We start from the raw sequence: 14,188 nt of genomic DNA, 5'->3' as shown, positions 1-14,188 counted from the left end.
AGGACCAAAATGCAGCGTGGTTATCTTGATACGTCTTTAATAAAGATAATACCGAACAATACAAAAACATAACACGAAAACCAAAACAGCCCTATCTTGTGCAAACAAACACAGAGACAGGAACAATCACCTACGAAACACTCAAAGAATATGGCTGCCTAAATATGGTTCCCAATCAGAGACAACGATATACACCTGCCTCTGATTGAGAACCACTCCAGGCAACTCTACTATACCACAATCCCATACCCTACAAAAACCCCAAGACAAAACACACCACATAAATAACCCATGTCACACCCTGGCCTGACCAAAATAATAAAGAAAACACAAAATACTAAGACCAGGGTGTGACAGTCTATCTGTTTTTTATCTCCAGAATGCAACAAACTTCGAAAGGGTCCACCGACTTGACAAAAAGGATCCGCTCGAACGCGTCCATTGAAATGAGCAGATGCAAGACTGCCATCACACATTCACACATAATATCTGCGCTTCATGCTGCTACAACATGGTAGCTACGGGACCAAAACTGTGGAGAAGTTTAGTCTCGCGCTTCAACGCTTCTGGTTGTTGTGGAAATTGACCCACTACTACTGTTAACTTGTGCATCTACGTCAGTGGTTCTCAATCCTCTCCTCTGGGACCCCCAGATGTTTCACAATTTTGTTATAACCCTGAACAAACCAACCTGATTCACCCAGTCAAGCTCTTGATGATTAGGTGACATTTTGAATCAGGTATGCTACCTGTGGCATAGTTGAAATACATGGAACGGCTGGGGGTCTCTGGGGAGAGGTTTGAGAACCCCTGATCTACATTATCTCGATGACTGTATCTTTAAACCGAACCTATGACCTGACCCATCACCTTATGCATTACTGCCCCACAGTGGCAAGAAATTACATCCCAAAAAACACAAACACTATACAAAACATAAACAGCTCCTAGCCTTAGGCTTCTTTCTGTCCCTTCTTTCTGAAACTAAATAATATAAAAATGAAATAGAAAATGTTTTTGTAAAACTTTAACTAAACAAAATCTAGTAAAGTGGATCTAAAACTGAATTTCAAATAAAAATCTTAAAACTAATAGAAATAAATAGGAATATTTAAAAAAATATATATTTATATAATAACCTTGGTTACCCCCCTCTAAAGTGCAGGACCCATCCTTAAAAAAAGAGAGTGACACATGTTTTTTAAATCTTTTAATCATTATTTGAGATGCAACAAGAAAACAAATGTTTCGGCTGCTAGGCCACCATCAGTGTTGGTCTGTTTTAACCTCTACCCTGTAGCTACACTCAAGATGCATCACAAAGGGCAGCCTATTGGGTACTGGTCAAAAGTAGTGTACTATATATGGAATAGGGTACCATTTGGGACATAACCTCACTGTCTGCACTCTTCCGCAGAGCAAAGAATAAGAGCTGCGACACCAGAGGGTTTTTGAAAAGTTTATTATGTGAAATAGCAGAGGAGATAAATAAATGAAGACTGAGGGGATAGATAGGGAGAGTGAGTTTTGATGGCGAGTCTTGAGCAAAGCCAGTCACCTCAACTGGCCCAAACCAGGCAGTAAGTAAGTGATGGAAGGTTTAGCTTAACTACTACAACGTTTCAGTGAGTCATCCCTACCTCTTTTCCCTCACCGACCCACGGTGGAGAGGCATACCAGGGGACAAGACAACAAGAGCATCTGACGGTTGGCTGGAGAGAAAAAAGGACAGCTTCCAATGGAGGAAAATAGAGAGCAGAGTCGGAGGTCGGAGTCAGACCAAAAGAAAAAAGAATGAAACTAACAACAAAAATGACATCTCATAGTCCATTTCCCCCCTGTCTCTTTATCAGATGGTGGTGAAGAACCGTGGGGCAGTGGATGTCCTGACACCGTTGGGTCTGCAGATAACACGTTAGCTTCCTCGTTAGCCACTGCAGCTGGAGGATCCTTAAATAGACATGATGTGCTTGACAAAGGCTGCAGGGTTGAGGAGGAGGGAGGAGTGAGGGGAGGCAAAGGAGGTGGGGGGGGGGTAGAGGGGTGAGGAGGGAGGGTTAGGAGATGGTCACAGGGGAAATAAAAAAGATTGAAACAGAGGAGTGAGTAAGCGCATATATATAAATATATATATATAGATATATATAAATATATATCCAACAAGTAATATATATATATATATATATTTTTTTTGAACTTGTTGGACATTAAAGACTGTAAAAACACCAGCAAATCAGCTTCAAGTGATTTTAATTTAGGAAATCTCTTCCAAAGTATTCCCACACATAATATAGAATCAATGTGATCGTATACAAATGTATGCAAAGTTTGAAATGATAATGTTTTAGTCATCTTCTTCCAGTCAATTTGCAGTCTACAAATGATTTGTCATTATGTTCAGGCCCCCTGACCTTCCATGAAAGAACAAATCATCCCACGGCTGAATCCAGTTGATGATCACTGCTTTACACTATACTTGCTTGTTTTGTCACATAAACTGAAATCAAAACTAGACGTTGAACTGACATCTGTGCCCAGTGGGAAGTCACCGAATTATAATGCATATTGTTGAAGAGAAGTATCAAATCACGCTGCCAGATTATAATGAGGTTTATGGTCATTGTTTGACATTGGTTTGGCACTACGAAAATGTCTCCCTATATGTAATAGGGTGCCATTTGGGATGTGACCTAATACTTGGAAGACTTGAAAGCTTACCCTCGAAGTTAATACTGCCGTTCTCGTCCTCCTGTCCTTGCATGAGGCCATCAATCTCAGCCTCGCTCATCTTCTCACCTAGAGGGAGGGAGAGGTGAGAGAGGTCAGGTCACCAGCTGGTCTGGTGTCATATAATATACGCAGAAAGGAACGCATGCACTCATACACACACACTTCATGTTACAACTAAACCAAGGCAGCCACTCACCCAGTGTTCCAAGAACAATACGCAGCTCAGCTCCCATCACGGTGCCATTGCCCTCCTTGTCAAAGACGCGCAGACCCTCAACGTAGTCATCGAAGGTTCCCTTGTTTGGGTCGTTGACAATGTGCTGGAGCATGGGAAGGAAGGCCTCGAACTCCAATCTCTTGGCGGCCATGTCTGTGTGCAGCCAGAGTGAGAGGAAATGCACTATAAGTATACAGTACGCTCCGGGGTGAAGTTTCGCCTAGGTACAGACCTTGGATCAGCTTTTTCTCCCCCTATCCTAACCTTAAACATTAGTGGGGAATATGACAAACTGACTCCAGATCAGTGTGTGGGCAACTTCACCCTGGTGTGTGTGTGTGTGTGTGTGTGTGTGTGTGTGTGTGTGTGTGTGTGTGTGTGTGTGTGTGTGTGTGTGTGTGTGTGTGTGTGTGTGTGTGTGTGTGTGTGTGTGTGTGTGTGTGTGTGTGTGTGTGTAAATATAAGTACAAACATAGGTGGGGCGGCAGGTATCCTAGTGATAAATAATGGTAAAAAAATATTTTAAAAGATACTGTACATACATAGTGAAATAACATAAAGGTATATCACGTTTCACACTGGCAGGTATTGTAACCCTACTTCAAAGACCTTCTGCAGCTACTCAGGCTTAACAGCACCGATTGAGGGATCTGTCAGCTATTCAGGCTTAACACCACCAATGGAGGGATCTGTCCATCATGACAGGTGCTGAATTGTTACAATGTGCTATAAAATGGATCTGACAAATGCCTAGTCCATTGACTATGATAGACATCGCATCGTTATATCTGTCCCATTATGGCGTCTGAGAGAGCACGAGCAGCAACGGTAGTCAGCTTTCTCCTTCTACTACTTCTATGAGTTGGCAAACAAACTGAAATGGTGCATACTACCTCCAAAGTATGTTGTTTGAACAGGTATAAAGCCAAGGTTGGCGATTTACTGCCACCTGCAGTTGTAGAATGTTTGCTCACGAGTATAATTCATTGGCTGATCCCTCCTGATAACCTCGGTTGTATGATCCTTTCCTAACCCATAGGAAGTCCTACTCAGTTGACTACTACAAAATGGTGGAAGTCCTCAATGGCGCAGCCCATACCAAAACCGTATTTTGTCTTCTATCTATCTCTATGGTGTGGTTACTTACTGAAGGACATGTTCTCTTCCCTAGTGTGCTATATAAGGACAAAAGTGTGTGTCCTTGTATCCGTTTGTGTATGTGTGTGTGTGCGTGTGTGTATGCCTGCACTTGTGAGTCCTTGTATCTGTTTACGTATTGTATATGTGTGTGTCTTACCTTCATCGGAGGGGTTGCCCAGGACTTTGCGCACCTCCTTGTTGGTGGGGTTCTGTCCCAGGGCGCGCATGATATCAGCGACCTGGTTGTAAGCCACCTTCGAGTCACCCACCCTGTCAAAGAGACCGAAAGCCTCCTTGTAGTCTGTGATGTGGTGAGGTGAGATGAGAGAGAGAGAGAGAGAGAGAGAGAGAGAGAGAGAGAGAGAGAGAGAGAGAGAGAGAGAGAGAGAGAGAGAGAGAGAGAGAGAGAGAGAGAGAGAGAGAGAGAGAGAGAGAGAGAGAGAGAGAGAGAGAGAGAGAGAGAGAGAGAGAGGGAGAGAGGGAGAGAGGGAGAGAGGGGTTTTATTATCCTCAGAGTACCTGGGCTAGAGGCCAACAGAAGCTATTATAACAAACCAAGAGATCTATGAAACAAACATGCAGACCATTTGGTCTTTGGTGTTTTTGCAGGGATTATTGTAAATATCTCAAATCAATGATGAGAGTTTCGTCCTTTTTGTTATTGTATCTTGATGTAGAATTGCCTCCTGTTTATATTTGATTTAACCTGTAATTATCCAGGAAGTCCCATTGAGGTCAGAATACCTCTTTTACAAGGGATACCTGGCCAAATATATCATTTCAATCAAGCAGAGCAGGTAATGTTTGAGAATGGATCTAGGTAAATGGAGAGAAATATCTTTGTAGGGCTGCTTTCTGTGTCAGCACATGCGCACTTGCGCAGCAGCAAGCTGTTGCACTTATCTACTAGGTGGGGTGCGCACTTCACTCTTCATCCTCACTAACAGTGGTGGAAAAAATATTATATTGTCATACTTGAGTAAAAGTAAGGCTTTAATAGAAAATGACTCAAGTAAAAGTGAAAGTAACCCAATAAAATACTACTTGAGTAAAAGTCTAAAAGTATTTAGTTTTAAATATACTTAAGCATCAAAAGTAAATGTAATTGCTAAAATGTCATTAGGTATCGAAAGTGAAAGTATAAATCATTTCATATTCCTTATATTAAGCAAACCAGATTGCACAATTGTCTTGTTTTTGTTATTGATGGATAGCCAGGGGCACACATGCAGACATAATTTACAAAGGAAGCATTTGTGTTTAGTGAGTCTGCCAGGTCAGAGGCAGTAGGAATGACAAGGGATATTAGTTTGATACGTGTGTGAATTGGACCGTTTTCCTGTCAAAATGTACTTTTGGTTGTCAGGGAATATGTATGGAGTAAAAAGTACATTATTTTCTTTAGGAATGTAGTGAAGTATAATGTAAAAGATTGCCAAAAATATAAATAGTAAAAGTAAAGTACAGATACCCCCCCAAAACTACTTAAGTAGTACTTTAAAGTATTATTACTTAAGTATTTTACACCACTGCTCACTAACAATTGCACACGTGCAATGGGGAGAGACAACACCAGCACCGGGAGAAGATAACAAGAGTTACCTACCTAGCCTAAACATTTATATGGGCTTATGATGGAAATTTACATTTATATGGGCTTGTGGTGGAACTCGATTGAAAGTGATCCGTTGAAAGATTAATAGTTATATTGTGATTTCCTGCTCCGCGCGCTGTCTCTTTCTCTCTATTTCTTGCGGGCCACACAGGACGGGACCAACTTGGAATCGATACTGAAGAGAGAATATGAGCCCCGCTCCTTTATAAGGCAATGCTGTGAATAGACTGAGTAAACCAAGAGAATGCTGACAGTAGCGTAACCAACAACCAGCCAGGGCGATGACTCCGCTGTCGCCTGCTGACGATGGACGTGAACAGGGTGCGGTGACCAAAGTTTAACTTTATGCAAATATTCCACAACATCGTGTTACTATTGACCAATCGAAGCTCACTATAGTTTCCAGCCCCTACTGGATTGGCTGTTGATATCTAGCACTACCTAGCGCGCTTGCTAGCTTGCTAGCACCAACATGAGGGCGAAGCAACTATGGATTTCCGAATTTAGGAGTTAAAAAGGATCTCAGTTGGCATCCTTTGGTAATGAGCTCAGCTTTATCAAAGGGTGACAATATGAGACAGGATGCATTTAAGTCTTTGACATTTAGAATGTCAATGAGAATGGAATAAAACAATTGGAAATCCTACATGTGTTATTAGGCCTATGGATTTTTTTAAAAACTGTTCCATATTGCTTGACAACTTTAAAACATTTTACTGCTGTGAGCTAAATCAAGGTGGGCTTAACACATGGTTATTGGCTTTAAAAAAGAGCATGCCTGTACCATGTCAGATATAGAGTTGAAATGTATTCAATTTTGAGTTTGCATCCCAATATGACACTTTATATACAGTACCAATCAAGAGTTTGGACACACCTACTCATTCAAGGGTTTTTCTTTATTTGGACTATTGTCTACATTGTAGAATAATAGTGAAGACATCAAAACTATGCAATAACACATATGGATCATGTAGTAAGCTAAAAAGTGGCAAATCAAAATATATTTTATATTTGAGATTGTTCAAAGTAGCCACCCTTTGCCTTGATGCCAGCTTTGCACACTCTTGAATGAGTTGGTGTGTACAAACTTTTGACTGGTACTGTACATCACAGAATACTTTAATATCACAAAACCAATTAACATAGAAACACCGAATATTCAGCGTTTAAAATAATAATAATGTTAATTAATTATGAAATTATTACAAATATTTATAACATTGCACCCATGAGGCCACTAGGGGGTGATTTGGTCATTTGACTGCAACTAGCCTTATGTTATGTTAGTTACAGGTTATAACTCATTGTGACCGCTTATAACGGGTCAAGTGGTGCCCTAATCTGTGGTGCCAGAATCTGTGGTCCAAACAGTTATCAGATACCATGAATTTCATTTACTAGTTTTGTTGTTTGTTTATATAATATATCAGGCTTTTTTTTGCCCAGTGTTAATTTAGCCATAATGTTTTTACATGCATATAGAGGGGTGAACTGTGTCCTGAGAACCTTAGAGGCTTGACCATTGAAATTTTGGAAAATGTATTGAGATTGGCTGCAGGTGCTGTCATTTGAGAACATTCACCTCTATAGGAAATATTAAGTTGTAAATACCCTCCCGAGGTTGTTTAATGTTACAAGTTCTTTGGGTTATTCAGATCAAAAGTAAGCCTAGTCAAAATATTACTATTGCATTTTGTTTGGTATTTGTTATATTTTTAAACACTACTTAGTCCAGGTGTAGGAAAAGTAACATTGAGATAGAAATCAGTGGCAGCTAATCCATGTTGGATAAATACTATGTAAAAAGACCTAAAGTGGATTTATTATAGTGGGTTTTATTAGCCGTCAGAGGTACAGCCCTGGGTTCAAATACTATTTGAAATCATTGCTCTAGCCTGCCTGGAGTGCAAGGTGAGCGAGGTTTGCGGTTCTGGGATTATTCTATTGGTCCATTCTGCCAGGCACGCTCAGAAAAAGTATTTGAAATGATTTCAAATAGTATTTTAACCCAGGTCTGCGAAGGTGCAGTGTTAGTGATCTCTTTTGCAGCAGTGATAGTGATAACGTTTTACAGCAGTGACAGCGATATCAGATTATTTTTTATTTTTTTACAGTAATAGTAATATGGCCGATTTTCAAGACACATAATTAGCTTATAGTATTGGCCTAAGAAACACTTTCAATAGATAATTTAACATGCCTTTTAAACTGCCCCTTAGTAATATGGTTTAGTGAACATACCCTCATGCTGGTCGGGAGTGAACTCCACCTATAGAGGAAAGCAGAGAAAAACAATCAGAACATTGAAAGAAAGTGGGGGCCCACTTTGGAACATTTACAGCCAGTGTAGTAATACCATCTCGGCACAATTACACTGTCTGCTATATAAGATCTGTCACTTTCTATGGACTTAAACCCTCCTATTATACTGTCTAGGGAAATTGATGAGTAGCCTTGACTACAGCCTTTCTATATCTCCCCAGAACAGTTTCTCTCCTAAACCTGATTCTGGAACGAGAGTCTTGGTATCGCAAGAATACCAGTGTAGTAGGCTAACTCCACTTTACTTAACTCCACTTCCTGACTTACAGGGGGCTTGGGTCATCTCCTTACTATTTTACAGTCCATCTCACACACCAATGAAACAGAGTGCCATAAGAAGGGGATGGGGTTTTGGGGTACCCGTCTGCAATAGTCTCCCAGTTTTACTTTAGGTCTCATACGGTCTAAAATGTGAGGCCATCTGCTATTGGGCTGTTGGAGTATGCCTAGGCTATACACACTAGGCTCACTACCTTGAGATCAAACACATAACATTTTCAAGTGATTATGTACCAGTAGATTTTCCTTTGACTCCTTACAATGTAGAAAAACATTTGACAATCATTTTGCAAATGACTAACTGCAAAAGGGATATATAGCCTAATATGCATCTCTTAATCTTGTATTGCTGCTTAAACAATACTGATTGTATTGTAGGTTATTTTGACAATTGGATTTTGTTTGAAAATAACACAGTCAATTGGATTATAAATTGGACTAATCCAACAAAAACACCACATATCCCACTCTGCAAAGACATAAATCGATTCCACATGGGTTGAAAGTCATTTCGTTGAAATTATGTGGGAACAACGTTCATTCAACAAGCGTGGCCCAGTGGAAAAGCAAGTTTAAAAAATGTTAAAGAGTTATGCTCCCATCAGCTAAGAAATATTACCCCTACAAATCCTCGAAACAAAATTAGCTCCACAGCTATACTCTTATGATGGCACTCGGTCTTTGAGGTCCATCTTTAGATACTTGAACATGTCCACATTTGGTGACAAGTTCCATTGCCATTTCACCTTGTTACAAGCTCGTACAGCCTATCAGGGGAGCCGTGGGGCATAGGGCGTGGCTTAGATGAGCGAGAGCACCGCGTCTCCGGACCTGTCCGAGGTTCTGTCTCAACATGTCTAATCCTGCTTCAGAATTAGGTCCGTCTCAGAGAGCACTCTAAACATTTGCCATAGAATACATTATGGAAAACATGACAAAATAATCCCAACATAATTATTTGTCAAAATACAAGAGTATGCTTACTTTGTTCAAGTTAATTCAACTATTTCAAAACTGTGGTAACTCCATAGGTTGAAATAGGTAGCCTAATAAGTAATATTTGCCTACAATATCCTAACAGCACTCAAATATATTGGTTATCAATTTGTATACTTCAATTTAGTAGGGATTTACATTCCCATATAATATGTAGTCTAGGCCCATATGATTGTAGCATCAAGCATGTAGTGATAATGGCCCTTCACTGGCAACCATACCATACTGTAGCTTCAGAAAAACACACTCCCAACGAACGACCAGGCCAAACACCGGCTACATCACACATGTGCAACGGAGAGACTATAAAGAAGCATAGTAACAAATAAAGCCTAGTAAATGTAAATATTTCAATTACACTGGGACTCATGAAAGAATAGCATAATCAACATTTTTATTTTGCAGACATACAAAGTACCCTAATAGGATAGCGGGAGGATGCAAGGCATAGGCTAGGGGAGGCAGGGTAAGGCAGAAATAACATAGTTACCTTGACTTTGGACAAGTCAAGTGCAGGGGGAGCAGCTACCACATCAGGCTCGGGTGCGGGAGCAGGTGCGGCTGCCTTTGCAGGTGCGGCTGCCTTTGCAGGCTCGGCTTTTTTGGCGGGTGCCGCCTTAGCGTCCTTCTTGGGTGCCATTTTAGCAGAGAGTAAATTAGTTAGCTACTTCACCGATAATTCAGACAGTTCCCGCGTAAGCTTGGAGAAGACTCGGAGCATGAAGGGAGCATCTGGGCGTATATATATGAGTATATTTTACAAAGTACCCTCGTCAAAGCAGCCCAAGGGACGGGATTGGACAGCACCAGGAGAGGCGTGGGGGGCTGTTCTATACATGGAATAGGGACACCCCATGTAAGTCGCGGCCGAGGATGAGCGTCAGAAGATGTTTATTTAAAACGATGCTAGCTGTGGAAAAAAATAAAAACATGGGAAGCGGTGAGTGAGGTCCTCCGGGGTTACCCGGTAGCCGAAAGGGCCGCCGCCCGGTAACGATAGCCTAATTTTTACAGCCACTGTTTTATATCGGCTGAGCCAAGGAATGCACCAGTCTTGTGTGTGTGATGACACACAACATCGCGCATTTTCTTTCTCGTGTCTCTCGTTATGAGGAAATGTATCTATGGGGGCTATCAGTGACAATAAGGTGGTTCAGTTTTCAATGTTAATAAAAATGTAGCTTTCTATTCTTCCAGTCAGGTGTGGGTTATATGCATGCAGTGAGAGGCACATTTGTTTATCTCTGACCGTTTTCTCATTCGTGCATTTTCCCTATAGTCAAGGCTACTTGATGAACAGAATATAAATAGAATAGAATAGAAAGCATTACAATAAGTGGGAATAGAATATAACTTTTTGACCAGCCAAGGGTGGATTTCTTTCATGGGCTTCACCAAACCTTCATTTTTAAAACTACATATGATAGAGAATAGAGTCAAATAGGCCCAAGTAGAGAATAACAAATCAGGGATATGACTACTTCTAATGTGGTCTATATCTGATGTCACTGCCCCTGTTATGTTATCACTTCTAGTATAGCCTAGGCTATTTTCATGTCTTGAGACGAAATGTAAAACCGGAATGTAAATGCCTATCCCCCCCCCCTCTCTCTCTATCACGCACACACACAAACACGCACACACAGTCAGAGACATACAATCCCACATTCAGTGACATCTTATATCTCTCTATGATTAATGACAGTGAAATCAGCTCCTCACTCAGTCATACTTCATGTGTTGTCAAAATGATTATGTGTAGGCAATCACTCTACTTGGTAGAAATCAATCAGAAGACCTCAGTTTTAAAAAAGGAACAGTTTCTATTTGTAGCTGACCTAATGACAGGGCATGGCACTTCCTGCAGTTGACCTGAGGGGATGATGGGGGAAATGGGGGAGTGGGTCACACAAGTAGGTCTAGGCTACCAGTATGTGCAAATGTCTATTTCAACTAGATTTTTATGATATTATGTTTGTATAGACTTCACAAACTGTGTCCTTTATTTTTATTGTAGACTATTAGTTTATCTTTGAAGATAAAAAACACACTAACACACATAGTAGATTAAAAAATATGTTTAAAAAATGTAATTGTGTCCAGATAGAGTAATGCATGTTTTAGACACTTGCTGCAATGGAAGAGAGTTTCATCCGTACATTTTGATAGCCTGTGAATGGGGTAATGATCCACCTCAATGATCTGTCTTCTGGGGATGAAAGTTAAGAGGGTGGACAGGGGTAGGCTAGTAATCTGGGAACCCAGAACCAAGACTAGGGTTATGACCGAAATGACACCCCTTTATAGTGCACTACTTTTGGACCAGGGCCATAGTCACCCATGACTAGACCAGGGGAGGATTGGCCAGCTCCTTTTGAATGATCCCATATGGGGTCGCAAGGCAAGGGTGGGGGTCAGAATGACCACTGAGCTTTGGGTGTCCTCCATGTCTGGGAGATGTGAGAGGGATTAGGGGTAGGAGCCTCAGCTGCCGATGCCAGTAACTAGGCAGGACCAACAGAGCGAATTCTAGCTCCTTCCTCTTGTCTATACCAGTCCGAAAAGGCCGACTGGGGCATTAACCCCACCCTCACCCATTACAAGGGCCTCGTAAATATGATACTGAAGAAATACCTCCACCCTTCATCCTCCGCCCCCTGCTCACCCGCTTTCCCTGACCCCATGGCTGCATGGAGGCAGAGCCAGAGAAAGGCTCACTCCCTCAGCTGTCATCAGTCCTCTCCCCTGGCATCCTACAGCACCTTACTCCAACAGGACCCCCACCTCCACCATTCCCCCAAACCTTACCCCCTCTCTCCCTGGCCTGCACCTGTCCCTAGGGTCAGGGGTGGGGGAGGGGGTAGCGCACCTAACACCTGGTGGCCCAAGATTGCTTCTGCCCGGTATTCCACCGGAATTGTCCACTAAAGTGGAATGGGTTTAAAGATAAACAGTCGCAAGCCATCACCAAACTGAAGTGAGGAACACCTGCTATGTTATTATGGGCAGGGGAGAAATTGCAAATCAGTGCATTCCTAAAATGGGGGCTTGTAAACTAGAGCCTCCCAGACTATTAATGTGTTATGTTAAAAATGTCTTTACTTTTATTCAATGCACTGAGAGTGGTTTTGTATGATTTGTTGCTCAGCCAGAATTGTCTTGATATTTTTTAAAGCCCTGAAAATAATACAGTATTCACATACCATCTGTTAGGAAGTTATTTACTGTTACTTTATTCTTTTAATACCTTCGAAGAATCAAGTGTCAACCATCAATAAACATCCTATAAGTAGTAAACATAGTATATTCTTTAAGATACATATTCATAAGCAATGGGCTGCTCCTCCTTCAGTACTCATTCAAGGGTTTTTCTTTATTTGTATTATTTTCTACATTGTAGAACAATAGTGAGACATCAAAACTATGAAAATAACCAAGAAAGTGTTAAACAAATCAAAATATATTTTAGATTTGAGATTCTTCAAAGTAGCCACCCTTTGCCTTGATGACAGCTTTGCACACTCTTGGCATTCTCTCAACCAGCTTCACCTCAAATGTTTTCACAACAGTCTTGAAGGATTGTTGGCTGCTTTTCCTTCACTCTGCAGTCCAACTCATCCCAAACCATCTCAATCTGGGTGATTGTGCGGCCAGGTCATCTGATGCAGCATTCCATCACTCTCCTTCTTGGTCAAATAACCCTTACATGGCATGTGGGTGTGTTGGGTCATTGTCCTGTTGAAAATCAAATGATAGTCCCACTAAACGCAAACCAGATGGTAAGGCGTATTGCTGCAGAATGCTGTGGCAGCCATGTTGGGTAAGTGTGCCTTGAAGTCTAAATAAATCACTGACAGTATCACCAGCAAAGCACCCCCACACCGTCACACCTTCTCCTCCATGCTTCACTGTGGAAACTCTCACAAAGACACAGCGGTTGGACTCATCTGACCAAAGGACAGATTTCCACTGGTCTAATGTCCATTGCTCATGTTTCTTGGACAAGCAAGTCTCTTGTTCTTAGTGGTGTCCTTTAGTAGTGGTTTCTTTGCAGCAATTCGACCATAAAGGCCTGATTCACGCAGTCTCCTCTGAACATTGATATTGTGATGTCTGTTACTTGAACTCTGTGAAGCATTTATTTGGGCTGCAATTTCTGAGGCTGGTAACTCTAATGAATTTATCCTCTGCATCAGAGGTAACTCTGGGTGGTCCTTTCCTGTGGCGGTCCTCATAAGAGACAGTTTCATCATAGCGCTTGATGGTTTTTGCGAATGCATTTGAAGAAACTTTCAAAGTTCTTGAAATCTTCCGGATTGACTGACTTTCATGTCTTAAAAGTAATGATGGACTGTCGTTTCTCTTTGCTTATTTGAGCTGTTCTTGCCATAATATGGACTTGGTCTTTTACCAAATAGGGCTATTTTCTGTATATCACCCCTACCTTGTCACAGCACAACTAATTGACTCAAACGCATTAAGAAGGAAAGAAATTCCACAAATGAACGTTTAACATGGCCCACCCGTTAATTGAAATGTATTCCAGGTGACTACTTTATGAAGCTGGTTGAGCGAATGCCAAAATTGTGCAAAGCTGTCATCAATGCAAAGGGTGGCTACTTTGAAGAATCTCAAATATAAAATATATTTTGATCTGTTTAACACTTTTTTGGTTACTACATGATTTCATATGTGTTATTTCATAGTTTTGATGTCTTCACTATTTTTCTACAATGTAGAAAATAGTCAAACAAAGACGAAAAAAAAACCTTGTGTCCAAACTGACTGGTACTGTATATGCTTATTTCAGATCATTTGAACTATTCCATTGTGTTACAAAAGGTTTACAAAATAAAAAGTGTTACTGATTGACAAGACAGTGTCTC

The 14,188-nt window shown here is 41.1% G+C and overlaps 1 protein-coding gene across 1 annotated transcript; it reads right to left on the bottom strand.

The window, feature by feature from the left end:
* Window positions 1-1,446: 1,446 nt before the first annotated feature.
* On the bottom strand, window positions 1,447-10,022 carry myl1 (myosin, light chain 1, alkali; skeletal, fast). Its single transcript, XM_046363300.1, has 6 exons — window positions 9,793-10,022; window positions 7,947-7,974; window positions 4,245-4,388; window positions 2,927-3,100; window positions 2,719-2,796; window positions 1,447-1,980 (listed from the first exon to the last, which is right to left on the bottom strand). Exons 1-6 carry the CDS (start codon window positions 9,940-9,942, stop codon window positions 1,952-1,954), a joined length of 603 nt encoding a protein of 200 aa, XP_046219256.1. The 5' UTR covers window positions 9,943-10,022; the 3' UTR covers window positions 1,447-1,951.
* Window positions 10,023-14,188: the final 4,166 nt, after the last annotated feature.

This window comes from Oncorhynchus gorbuscha, linkage group LG09, assembly GCF_021184085.1.
Source record: "Oncorhynchus gorbuscha isolate QuinsamMale2020 ecotype Even-year linkage group LG09, OgorEven_v1.0, whole genome shotgun sequence".
NCBI lineage: Eukaryota > Metazoa > Chordata > Actinopteri > Salmoniformes > Salmonidae > Oncorhynchus > Oncorhynchus gorbuscha.
Note: the sequence above shows the minus strand (reverse complement) of the source record. Positions and strands in the feature narration are given on the sequence as shown.

Excerpts from the sequence above, each read along its gene's own strand:
- myl1 (XM_046363300.1), bottom strand. The coding sequence starts at position 9,942 with ATGGCACCCAAGAAGGACGCTAAGGCGGCACCCGCCAAAAAAGCCGAG. Across the intron at positions 3,101-4,244 it reads GGGCAACCCCTCCGATGAAG|ACATGGCCGCCAAGAGATTG; the intron begins GTAAGACACACA and ends GGCTGCACACAG. Across the intron at positions 1,981-2,718 it reads CGGCAGTATTAACTTCGAGG|CCTTTGTCAAGCACATCATG; the intron begins GTAAGCTTTCAA and ends TCAACCCTGCAG.